This window comes from Fundulus heteroclitus, unplaced genomic scaffold (genome assembly GCF_011125445.2).
Source record: "Fundulus heteroclitus isolate FHET01 unplaced genomic scaffold, MU-UCD_Fhet_4.1 scaffold_46, whole genome shotgun sequence".
Lineage (NCBI taxonomy): Eukaryota > Metazoa > Chordata > Actinopteri > Cyprinodontiformes > Fundulidae > Fundulus > Fundulus heteroclitus.
The window spans coordinates 2,260,803-2,273,226 of record NW_023396879.1 but is presented as its reverse complement, the minus strand read 5'-3'; the positions used below and the strand labels follow the sequence as shown (position 1 = coordinate 2,273,226).

The 12,424-nt window shown below is 49.4% G+C and overlaps 1 protein-coding gene across 4 annotated transcripts in view; it reads left to right on the top strand.

Moving 5' to 3' along the window:
• nfia (nuclear factor I/A) overlaps positions 1-12,424 on the top strand; it is a 77,875-nt gene that overhangs the window by 41,418 nt on the left and 24,033 nt on the right. For all 4 annotated transcript variants that reach the window (XM_036131774.1, XM_036131773.1, XM_036131772.1 and 1 more), the window contains exons 4-5: positions 255-329; positions 10,426-10,543. In XM_036131774.1, coding sequence (XP_035987667.1) covers positions 255-329; positions 10,426-10,543 — 193 coding nt within the window. The remainder of the gene's footprint in view (positions 1-254; positions 330-10,425; positions 10,544-12,424) is intronic.

Here is a 12,424-nt window from a genome sequence, read left to right as displayed (position 1 = left end):
ATTTCATTGTTGATGGTTCTGAACTGTGTTTCTGGATTGCACTGTAGTGAATCCAGTCATTCAGGATGTTGATCTGTGTGCCTTTAACAGTCGTTGAGGTGACATTAGTTTTAGTTTGGTGCTGTGGAAAGAAACTAAAGGAAGGTTTTTCCTCCTGAGCTGAAGAGCCGTCAGCCGATGCGACTGGATCTCCTGCTTCCAGCTTCCCTGCTGCTCTGCCTGGTCCTGAGTCAGTGTCCTCTCCTCCTCCACAGGTCACCTGGGATTCCAGGACAGCTTCGTCACACCTGGAGTTTTCACCGTGGCCGAGCTCGTTCGGGTCTCTCAGAGTGAGTCCAGCGCTTTCCTTCTCTTCTTCACTCTCATTGGTCAGTTACTGACAGCTGATCTGATGGACGTCCTGTGATTGGTTCCAAGTTAATGACCGTACACAAATATTATTATTATTATTATTATTATTATTATTATTATTATTATTATTATTATTATTATTATCGTTATAATAATAATAATAATAATAACAATAATAATAATAATTATTATTATTATTATTATTATTATTGTTGTTGTTGTTGTTGTTGTTATTATTATTATTATTATTATTATTATTATTATTATTATTATTATTATATTATTATTATTATAATATTATTATTGTTATTATTATTATTGTTATTATATTATTATTATTGTTGTTATTATATTATTATTGTTGTTATTAATATCATAATATTATTATTGTTATTATTATTAGTAGTATTACTATTATAATTATTATTGTTGTTGTTGTTGTTGTTGTTGTTATTATTATTATTATTATTATTATTATTATTATTATTATTATTATTATTATTATTATTATTATTATTATTATTACTGTTGTTGTTGTACCTCTTCCAGCAGCCGGATGCTTCATGAAAGTCTGACATAGATAAACTGTTTTGGGCCAAATATAAAGACTAGGGTCTAGGTACACGGTCTTGAGGCACTCCGTTGTGTCTCAGAGCTGCTGACCACCAGTTGTGTTGCTTTAAAACAAGCAAAAAGTTCATGATAACTTTGTCACATTGAAGCAGCTTCAAAACTTCAGAAGCTTTCACACAGTGATCCAGTTAAACTGGAGAGGGTTTGATCACTTTAGCTCCATGTAGACAGGAGATGTCCCTGCAGCTGCTCCTGAAGCTGAGACACACAATAACACAATAACACAATAACACAATAACACACACAAACAATAACACACACACAAATGCATGGACAGCTTTTGTTTTTGTGTGTGTTGCGTGGGTCAGCACATTTGCAGCGATGCGGCTCTGAAAGAATCACTTATGGATTAGAGTGCAGGAGCCTGCATGGTGTGTGTGTGTGTGTGTGTGTGTGTCTGTGTGTGTGTGTGTGTGTCTGTGTGTGTGTGTGTGTGTGTGTGTGTGTGTGTGTGTGTGTGGGGGGGGGGGGTGACAGCGTGACAGCAGCGTCGGTGTCGCCGCTCATGAAGACGAGTAACAGAGCTCCAGTGAAACCGGGCAGCTCTGACTGCAGCGTCGTCCCTCCAGGTTCTGACTGAGGTTCTGAAGGTTCTGTTTACTCAGACCCACGGTTCTGTTCACGCTGACCCAGTTCGTGTTCACGGTTCACTCCAGGAGAACTCTGAGCTGCAGAATGGACGCCGTGTTGACGAGCTGCTGTCTCTCTGCTCACACAGAGGCTGAGGTGTGTTTGGACCTGCAGGATGCACACGTTAAAGTTCTGACTGGTACCGGCTCCTGTGGACCGGGTCAGCCCAGAGGGTCCGCACGTCTGTTCCACACCGAGGAACCAGCTGGGAGGCAGGCGTCCCCTCCTCTGCTCTGTGGGACTTTACTTCCTGCCACCTGACAGAACCGAGCCCTGACCCGGGTCCAGGTGGCGCCTCACCTGGATCAGGTCCAGCAGCAGCGTCTGATGCTGCTCCCTGAGCAGAGAACACGCGCTGAGAGGGCCTGCAGTCCAACACGCGCGCCGCCGGTGACCTTGGCGTTGTGCAGCCATTACACAATTCACTGGCAGCCAATCGAATCTCTCTCTGTCGATCAATATCCTATTAAAGCGCCACACAAAGAGCGAGCGCGTGTGAGCGGCGAGCTGCTGCTGCTCGCTCCGGGTCGGTTCTGCTGCCGGGTTCTCCCGCTCCACCATCCCTCTGCCTGCAGCTCACAGCCAGAACTTCCTGTTTCTGTCTGATGCTGAGGAACCTCCACTCAGACAGAAGGAACCGGACCAACAGAACCAACAGAACCAACGTTTCCAGGCCTGAAAAGTCTCTGGATTCTGCCCTGAGTTTTGTCTGTAAGGCGTTTCCAGCCACCCTGACCCTCCTCCTTATTATTGAATAAATGTTTTTTATTAGCAGTGTGTTTGTCACAGCAGTTAAGCCCCTCCCCTTTAATTTACTGCTGAACTAAAGCAGCGCTCCTTCTAAGCAGTCTGACTTTCCTGCGTCTGGCAGGCTTCAGCGCGTATTCTCAGGTAATCCAGAGTAGCCATTAGCAGCAGCTATCCTTCACAGCCCACTGCGCGTTTATGGCTCCTATTCCTCTATTTCACAGCCTGGTATCTGAGCTAGAAGGATTTTAGTGACTAGGAAAAATTAGTCCAAAGGTGTTGTTTAAGTTGCACCAAGGCACCTTTAAAAAGCAATAATAATAATTCACAAACCAAACACAAAGACCATGTACAACCATTAAAGAACTCAGTGATGAAAATGACTCTAATAACTGAATCTACGCACAGAATGTAGAACGTTATGTGCTTCTTTCATTAAAATGGTTTGCAGGGTTAAGTATAAACAGATAAAAATAGAGCTTATCTAGCTACACTACCTCTCCCTGTTCACTGGTACCAGTAACTCTGAGAGTTTCCTTTATGCCTATCTGGTCTGAGTCTGCCCTCACCTGGATGGGAGGCACCGGTCCTCCCTCCTGATCCAGGTGCGTCCTGCAGGCCAGCCCACCTTCCCCGTGTGACCCGTAGGAGAGGTGTGAGAACATTTTGTACCGGCAGCAGCTCATATAGGCACGTCTGGCACAGGCTGGGACCTTTTTGGTCAGGATTGTGACAGAAGCTGGTCGCTGACTGGCAGGAACAGAGCAGGCACCTGTGCAGGTAACCTTGCAGCTTTCTGACAGGAGCTTACCTGCAGGTGCAAACAGGTGTCTCAGGTGTCTGGTAGAGAAGGTCAGGGATCAGCGGCGTCTGAGGGGCAGCTGGAACCGTTAAACTGGTTTAACCCAGGTAGTGAAAGGCTTGTGGAAGAGCAAACTGTGGGACAGTCAGGCTTTTTCTGCTGATCGGCTCTTTGTCTTGAGTTGTTGGGGTTTTTTCCCCGAGTTGCTGAGGGAAGGAACCCAACCTGGAACCACAACGTTACAGGACTGACAGGTTGATGCTTTGCAGTGTGCAGCATCTGGCCATGGCTCCAGGTCCCCTCCTGCCTCCTAGCTTCTGCCTCCTACCTCCTGCCTCCTAGCTCCTGCCTCCTAGCTCCTGCCTCCTAGCTCCTGCCTCCTAGCTCCTAGCTCCTGCCTCCTAGCTTCTACCTCCTGCCTCCTAGCTTCTACCTCATGCCTCCTAGCTCCTGCCACCTAGCTCCTACCTCCTGACTCCTACCTCCTGCCTCCTAGCACTTAGCGTCGCTTAGTGACGCTTTGCAGTGTTTAGCGTCGCTTAGCATCACTTAGCGACGCTCTGCGACACTTAGCGACGCTCTGCGTCACTTAGCGACACTCTGCGTCACTTAGCGTCACTCTGCGTCACTTAGCGTCACTTAGTGTCGCTTAGCATCACTTAGCGTCGCTCAGCGTCACTTAGCGTCGCTCAGCGTCACTTAGCAACACTCTGCGTCACTTAGCGTCACTTAGTGTCGCTTAGCATCACTTAGCGTCGCTCAGCGTCACTTAGCGTCGCTCAGCGTCACTTAGCGTCGCTCAGCATCGCTTAGCATCACTTAGCACCGCTCAGCGTCGCTTAGCATCACTTAGCGTCGCTTAGTGACGCTTTGCAGTGTTTAGCGTCGCTTAGCATCACTTAGCGACGCTCTGCGACACTTAGCGACGCTCTGCGTCACTTAGCAACACTCTGCGTCACTTAGCGTCACTTAGTGTCGCTTAGCATCACTTAGCGTCGCTCAGCGTCACTTAGCGTCGCTCAGCGTCACTTAGCGTCGCTCAGCATCGCTTAGCATCACTTAGCATCGCTCAGCGTCGCTTAGCATCACTTAGCGACGCTCTGCGTCACTTAGTGTCGCTTAGTGTCGCTTAGCATTGCTTAGCGTCACTTAGCGTCGCTCAGCGTTGCTTAGTGTCGCTTAGCATCACTTAGCGACGCTCTGCGTCACTTAGCGTCGCTCAGCGTCGCTTAGCATCGCTCAGCGTCGCTTAGTGTCGCTTAGCATCACTTAGCGACGCTCTGCGTCACTTAGCATCGCTCAGCGTCGCTTAGTGTCGCTTAGCATCACTTAGCGACGCTCTGCGTCACTTAGCGTCGCTCAGCGTCGCTTAGCATCACTTAGCGACGCTCTGCGTCACTTAGTGTCGCTTAGTGTCACTTAGCGTCGCTTAGCATCACTTAGCGACGCTCTGCGTCACTTAGCGTCGCTCAGCGTCGCTTAGCATCGCTCAGCGTCGCTTAGTGTCGCTTAGCATCACTTAGCGACGCTCTGCGTCACTTAGCATCGCTCAGCGTCGCTTAGTGTCGCTTAGCATCACTTAGCGACGCTCTGCGTCACTTAGCGTCGCTTAGCATCACTTAGCGACGCTCTGCGTCACTTAGCATCACTTAGCGTCGCTCAGCGTTGCTTAGCATCACTTAGCGACGCTCTGCGTCACTTAGTGTCGCTTAGCATTGCTTAGCGTCACTTAGAAGTCGCTCAGCATCACTTAGCATCACTTAGCGTCACTTAGCGACACTTAGCGACGCTCTGCTTCACTTAGTGTCGCTTAGCATTGCTTAGTGTCACTTAGCATCGCTCAGTGTCGCTCAGTGTCGCTTATCGTCGCTTAGTGTGACGCCGCTCTAGTGTGACACCTGTAGGGATGTCATGTAAATGTGTCGCTCAGACATGTTCACGCTCAATGTACAAACCTTAAGCAAAAGAAATCCTAGAATAATCGCAGTGCTGTGAAAACAAATATGAAGGAACCCTGAGAATCGAGCCGTGCTCTACACCCTTGAATCAAACACAGTCTGCACTGCAGCGCCTGATGCCAGCTGGACCTGGAGCTGCTGGGAGCGTGCACGTAGCCAGGGGCATGCACGTTGCCAGGGGTGTGCACGTAGCCAGGGGCGTGCACGATGGCACTGACACAGATCTGACAGTCCTCTCCTGCTGGGGGTGGATGTGAACTCACGGGTGGAGCTCACTGGAAGACGGATGACCCACTTGGCTCGGAGAAGAGACGGATGAACCTCCTTCCCCCTGCACTCTGTTGCCCTGGGCAGCACACACACCTGGTCAGGTGCCAGCAGCAGATGGGCCCTGCAGCTCGACCTCAGCAGAGACGTTTGGCTGTGTTCATAATAAGCATGGCAGTAACGACCGTAGATCAGCAGCTTCACCGACACAATTTATACTAGAGCACAGAACCAGTCTGGACCCGGGACACAGAGCTGGAGAAAAGATGGAGGCCTGATGGAGATGGAGTGGTGCAGAAGAAGTGACCTGAGGCTGTGGCTGCGTTAAGCTGCTGGCAGCGTGCAGAGCGCCCTCTGCAGGTAGCAGAGGGCATCACAGAGACAAACATCTGTTCTGCAGCTGCAGCAGAGGAGCTCTGAGAGGATTCCTCTCTGCAACAAGTGATGTTCCTCAGGGAACCATCTGGAGATACAGTGATCCACTTCAGCCACTGATTGGTTCCCGCTGTTTTCAAACTACAGTTTGCTCTGAGAAGAAGAGGAGCCTCAGCACAAAACGGAGTTCTACCGCAGAATGGCTGGTTCGATTTATAAAAAACAACATAAGGAAGCGCTAAACACATAAACACAGTAATTCAGTAACCGTCCCACAGCATGAATGTTTGAAGCATCATTATTCTGATCATTCTGGTCATTTTACTGCTTCATCTACCTGGTACTGATGCGCTCTCACCTGTCAGCGTTTTACTGGCATCACCTGCTGGTATAAAGCTGGATCTGGAGAAACGACGACAGGAAATGGAGGAAAAGGTGGAGGAAGGAGCGCAGCAGCTCCTCTCAGCTCTGGGAGGAGAACAGAGGAGAGTTGAAGGTGTTCCTGGTTCTGCTGAGGCGACTCTGAAGCTCTGCTGCAGATCAGTCTTTCTCTGCTTTTACCTCCAGCCTGGAAAGTGAGGAGGAACTTTCAGCAGAACTCTCCCAGCTGATTGGACAAGGCCACCCCTAGTGCTCGCCTACCAAACGGTCGGTTTCAGCCAATCACGGTAGTAAATGAAAACGTAGCAGCAGCTGCAGTGAGAAACCACAGCAGGCTGAGCAGGTCGAGGCGCTTCCTGCTGTTCTCCCAGACGTCGTGGATTCTGACCAATCAGAGGGGAGCAGCAGCTGCGTCCTCCTGCGCCGCCATGTTGGCTCAGCCGCTCCTGCTTTCATCACAGCTGGCATGTCCCGCCTTACCGATAATCCTGCAACGTGATTGGCCCGAACCGTTGTTGGTGCAGACATAAGCAGCTGAAGCCAGAGCAGGGCTAGATGGATTCTCGTGTCTGTTAACGCGTAAATACTGCGAGGTTTCAGCTAGCAGGCGATTTTTGGATCTCGCTACACAGCAGCTAGCGCTCCATAAAGACCGTCGTTAGCAGCGGCGCTGCTTTCTTCTTTCATGCTCCGTCTCACTGCCATCTGCTCTTAATGTCGGCTCTCTTTGATCAGCAGCTTTCTAATAATAACCCCATTATTTAATTTTTCTTTTTTTTTACCAAAACTTTATTGAACTCTCCTAGAAACAGTTACATTCTCCATTGCTTCGTAAACAGCGCCCCTCTGTGACGTCTCCTGGTATCTGCGCCTGCAGAACCGTTCAGACAGAACGTAGCCTGAGGGGCTAAACGTCGTCCTCACAGCGGTCTGTAGGAGCCCAACATGCTCTGTGAATTTACCTGAACCAGGTAATCAGGAGAAATTCTCAGATTTTTATTATTTTAATCCTTCCTGTGAAGTCCAGATGAATCCGTTCAGCTCCAACCTGCAGTTTCACCGCGGAAACATGAACACGACTGCCTCCCTCACAGGAGAGCAGGCTGTGTGTGTGTGTGTGTGTGTGTGTGTGTGTGTGTTATTGTGAGTGTGTGTGTTATTGTGCGTGTGTGTGTGTGTGTGTTATTGTGTTATTGTGTGTGTGGGTCTGCAGGGCTCAGAGTGATAGATAGATGGAGTGAGCTCACGGTGCTGAGCTCAGCAGAAAATTACCCACCAGGTCCTGTCACTCCTCCTCCTTTCTTCCCATCATGCTCGGTGTCAATAAAGCAGTGGGGGGGGGGGGGGGGGGGGGGGGGGTAGACGGATGTCCGGGTTTGAAGCTGAATGCTGCCTTTGTTCAGCAGAGTTCACTAAGTGAAGCGTCTGACAGCGAGGAGACGAGTCTGTCGCTGCAGCAGGAGGAGAGCTGCAGAGATGAAGGTTCTGGTGTCAGAACTCTGGGTGAAGGCGGTACTCGATCACTTTGGTCCACATCTAGGTTCTGTGTGGTGGAGCTGAAGCTCTCTGATCATGCTAGTAGATCTTCAGCTTGGTTCTGATCTCTGGGCTGAAGAAGCTGGACTCCTGGTTTCTATCAACCTGGTTCCTGCAGCATGCCGCCAGCATCTGCTCGCACCAGCGGGGGATCCTGGGCTGGAGGGAACGTCTGGGGAACGTCTGGGGAACGTCTGGGGAACGTCTGGGCCCATGACCTCCACCTGGAGGCGGTCCTGAGAGATCAGAGCTGGGTCTGCAGCACCGTCTGTGTTGCTCTGGTCAGAAGAAGGAGACGTTCTGGGTTTACTGCTCCAAACCCGTCTGTGTAAAACAGCAGCCGTGTTCTGTGGTTCTGAGAGACGGACCAGGAGCAGCAGAACCAGATCCAGATGCTAGCAGCTGAACGCAGCTTCCTCTGAGGGACGGAGGAGCTCCAGGGGGACTTTGGAGCGGAGCTGCTGCTCCTCCAGAACCTCCAGAACCAGGACGGGTCAGCTGAGAGGCTTCATCTGATCCGTCCTGAACAGCACCGGGTTTATCGGACACGTCGCCCTGACCCAGAACCAGCAACAGGACGGGTACAGCTAGACTAGAACCTGGTTCTGATGAGACCCGGTGTTCAGATTAAGAGTTAAGAAATAACCTTTAAGCAGCGATTAAACACAGTTTTCATTAAAAACGGTTTTATTGTCCTGATGTCAAACTGGAGTTTTCATTGGCTGAGAACCTGAGACATGTAGATCCTCCAGGAGAAACTGGTCGATCTCTAGATGTTCCTGCTGAGAAGATACTCTTGATTTGTCCTGGTGGACCAGTTACATCCAGAACGTTATCTGATGGAGGGATGGAGGACTTTCCAGCAGTTCTGGAGGATCTTCTGCTGCTGCAGATTCCTAAAGTTTTTATTTCTTATTTCTGATTTTCTCTTCAGATCCGTGTTTTTGAAAGACTTTCAAACGGGGCTCATTTTCCATCCAACACCTAAATCCAACACCTAATCTCTCTAAAACCGACATACAAATGGTGGTGGAGGTGGGGGTGGGGGGTGTCTAACCTTGAACACCTGAACAACCATCTCACCTTTGCTAATCTTCAGAGGAGCCGTCAGGAACATCCCCTGCTGCTGCTCCAGCGTCATTCTTAGTTTCTCAAACGGGTTAACGTTGACAGCTAGCTCATAGCGGCTAAGCTAAGCTAGCATTAGCTCATAGCAGCTAAGCTAGTGTTATCTCATAGTGACTAAGCTAAGCTAACATTAGCTCATAGTGACTAAGCTAAGCTAACATTAGCTCATAGTGACTAAGCTAAGCGAACATTAGGTCATAGCGGCTAAGATAGCGTTAGCTTATAGTGACTAAGCTAAGCTAGCGTTAGCTCATAGCAGCTAAGCTAGCGTTATCTCATAGTGACTAAGCTAAGCTAACGTTAGCTCATAGCGGCTAAGGTAGCGTTAGCTCATAGTGACTAAGCTAAGCTAGCGTTAGCTCATAGCAGCTAAGCTAGCATTATCTCATAGTGACTAAGCTAAGCTAACGTTAGCTCATAGCGGCTAAGGTAGCGTTATCTCATAGTGACTAAGCTAAGCTAGCGTTAGCTCATAGTGGCTAAGCTAGTGTTATTTTATAGTGACTAAGCTAAACTAACATTAGCTCATAGCGGCTAAGATAGCGTTAGCTCATAGCGGCTAAGATAAGCTAGCGTTATTTCATAGTGACTAAGCTAGTGTTATTTTATAGTGACTAAGCTAAGCTAACATTAGCTCATAGCGGCTAAGGTAGTGTTAGCTCATAGTGACTAAGCTAAGCTAGCGTTAGCTCATAGCAGCTAAGCCAGCGTTATCTCATAGTGACTAAGCTAAGCTAACGTTAGCTCATAGCGGCTAAGGTAGCGTTATCTCATAGTGACTAAGCTAAGCTAGCGTTAGCTCATAGTGGCTAAGCTAGTGTTATTTTATAGTGACTAAGCTAAACTAACATTAGCTCATAGCGGCTAAGATAGCGTTAGCTCATAGCGGCTAAGATAAGCTAGCGTTATTTCATAGTGACTAAGCTAGTGTTATTTTATAGTGACTAAGCTAAGCTAACATTAGCTCATAGCGGCTAAGGTAGTGTTAGCTCATAGTGACTAAGCTAAGCTAGCGTTAGCTCATAGCAGCTAAGCTAGCGTTATCTCATAGTGACTAAGCTAAGCTAACATTAGCTCATAGCGGCTAAGGTAGCGTTAGCTCATAGTGACTAAGCTAAGCTAGCGTTAGCTCATAGTGACTAAGCTAAGCTAAAGGCTTCCTGTGAGCACACAGACGTCCGCAGCAGCTGTCTGGAAAGAACCACGCTAACTTTAACTGCGTAACAGAACTCGTTCACCTTTAGTAAAGAAAGGAACGGCTGCCTCTCCTCTTGCTGCCTTCTTTCTTTTTCTGTCCTGTCTTTCTGCGTATTATGCCCTGATTTATGCCTTTATGCAGGATGTCCAGACTCAGCTCGTTCAACCTGACCTCACTGATAGACTCAACCATTTTGCTCCTCCAGCAGAGTGGAGGGGGGGGGGGGGGGGGGGGGCTGTGACATAAAGCTCATTCTGCTGGTTGATGGTATTGTTTGAAATAAAATATGTAGTAGTTGGAGGGCCCGGGTCCCTAGTGGGGCCCTGGGTAGTCAGGTCTCCCACGTGGCAGAACCTGCTGCTCCTCCGGTTCTGTAGGTCCTCATTAACAACTGTGTGTTCTGTCTGTCTGTCCATCAGCTCCCATTGCAGCCGGAACCGGCCCAAACTTTTCCCTGGCGGACCTGGACAGCTCATCTTACTACAGCATGAGTCCAGGAGCCATGAGGAGACCGCTACCCAGCACCTCATCCTCCAGGTGAGCACACCTGTCAGCTCTTCACCACCAGAACCAGGAACCAGAACCGATCCTCATTGTTGCTCAAACATGTGTTACCAAACTGAGAAGCTTTCTAACTGCAAACAGCACCAGGAAGTCCTGTTTGCTGCTCCGCACATTTCCTCCTTCTATCTGACGGGATGAGGACCAGGTTAGAGGCGGGGTCAAGCAGACCGGCAGCCAATCAGAACACTGGGGGAGAGCGCAGCTTCTCACCTGGTAATCCAGTCCAGGTCGATTTATCCACAACTAGAGCAACTTCAGCAGCTGCTGATGGACGTGATGATGGTCTCCACCCCAGGAAGTGCTTAGGAGTTCTGATCCGACCCGTTTCTGTCTCAGTCAGAACCAAAGAGTCCCTTAGATCATCCTCCATGTTTTAGACGCGTCTCTCCTGAGGTCCAGAGGACCAGGAAGGTCTACATGCCCACATGCTCGTTATCATGTCATCATTTGAGGCTCAAACTCATGATTTGATCCTTGAGTTGAACTGAACCCAGTGATCCGGGTCATTTTAGGACTGTGTGGGTCAGAGCCGGTGGCAGGTTGGCGTGAGGGCGGCGCTCCGATGGCAGGAGCAGCTCGACCCGTAGGAGGCGCAGCCTGCTTTGTAAAAACGAGCCACTGGAGCCACAAAGACCCAGAAAAAGAGTATAAAAAGCAAAGGTTGCATGAATTACTGCACACTTTCACACCACCTCAGTGCTTGTGTTTGCTGCGTACGCATGCTTCGTGCATGAGGCCCCCGGTCCTCCAGAACCAGAACCGCTGCTTCTGTCAGAGATGAAACACTTTGAAGCTGGAGAGACTCTCAGATCTGCAGGAAGAGGAGCCTGCAGGTCCAGGAGGATTCCTCTCTCTGCTCGGCTCTCAGGGTTCTGCCTGACCTCTGCTGTTCAATCGATGCGGTGGCAGGAGTCTGTCGGCTCAGCCCTGCGGCTCTCTCTCTCTCTCTCTCTCTCTCTCTCTCTCTCTCTCAGCGGCTCTGAGACTCCGCCCACTTCCCCAGGGACCGCCCACACAGGGAGCTCCCAGCCTGGGGGGCAGATCTGAGTAGAAACAGTTGCTGCTGTCAGAAAGCCTCGTTCTCACAGAGCAACACACACAGCGCTAAATGGACCAGAGCCGGTTCCACGTAGCGTCCTGAACAGAACAATCCCCAACAGGTTCTGTCTCAGGGTTCTGCTGGGTTCTGCTGGGTTCTGCTGGCCCTGAAACAGTGAAACAGAGTCCGGGTCTGCCTGGTTCTGGCCTCTGAGCTCAGGTGCTCCCAGAGCGCCGCAGGGCTTTGAGAAGGACCAAGCTGTGGTTCTCTGGGTCAGACCGGGCCAGACCGGGTCAGACCGGGTCAGACCGGGCCAGACTGGTGTTCTGATTGCCAGGGGCAGGACTAAAGCAGAGTCCAAAGCAACTGGATCCAGGCCAGTCTAAAAGGAAAGCCCGGGTCACAGGGTGAGGACTGGATCGGCACCACTGGGCTGTTTCTCCCGGTTCCAGTGAGAGGTTCTGTTGGTTCTTAGCTCAGGGGTCTGGATTATATTTAAGCTGTGGTCTGTCTGAAGCAGAACAGCAGCTGAAGTCCAGTAGAGCTCATTTAGCTCCACAAATATCTGCTGTCATTTCCCACAAACATCAAAGTTCTTCAGTTAAAAACTATAACATCACGTTTTTAAGTGTTTTTTAGAACCTAAATTGAGAAATAAAATAGTGGTTCTTTAAAAAGTAGAACGCTTTAGCAGGTATTTAATAAAAGTATATATTAAGTTTTTGTTGAAGATCAGGAACAAGTTTATTTTAGCTGCACTGGCACCTGTTTGGACTGTAAAGGCTGTGGAGCCTTTGACTAGGCCGTTCTAACCC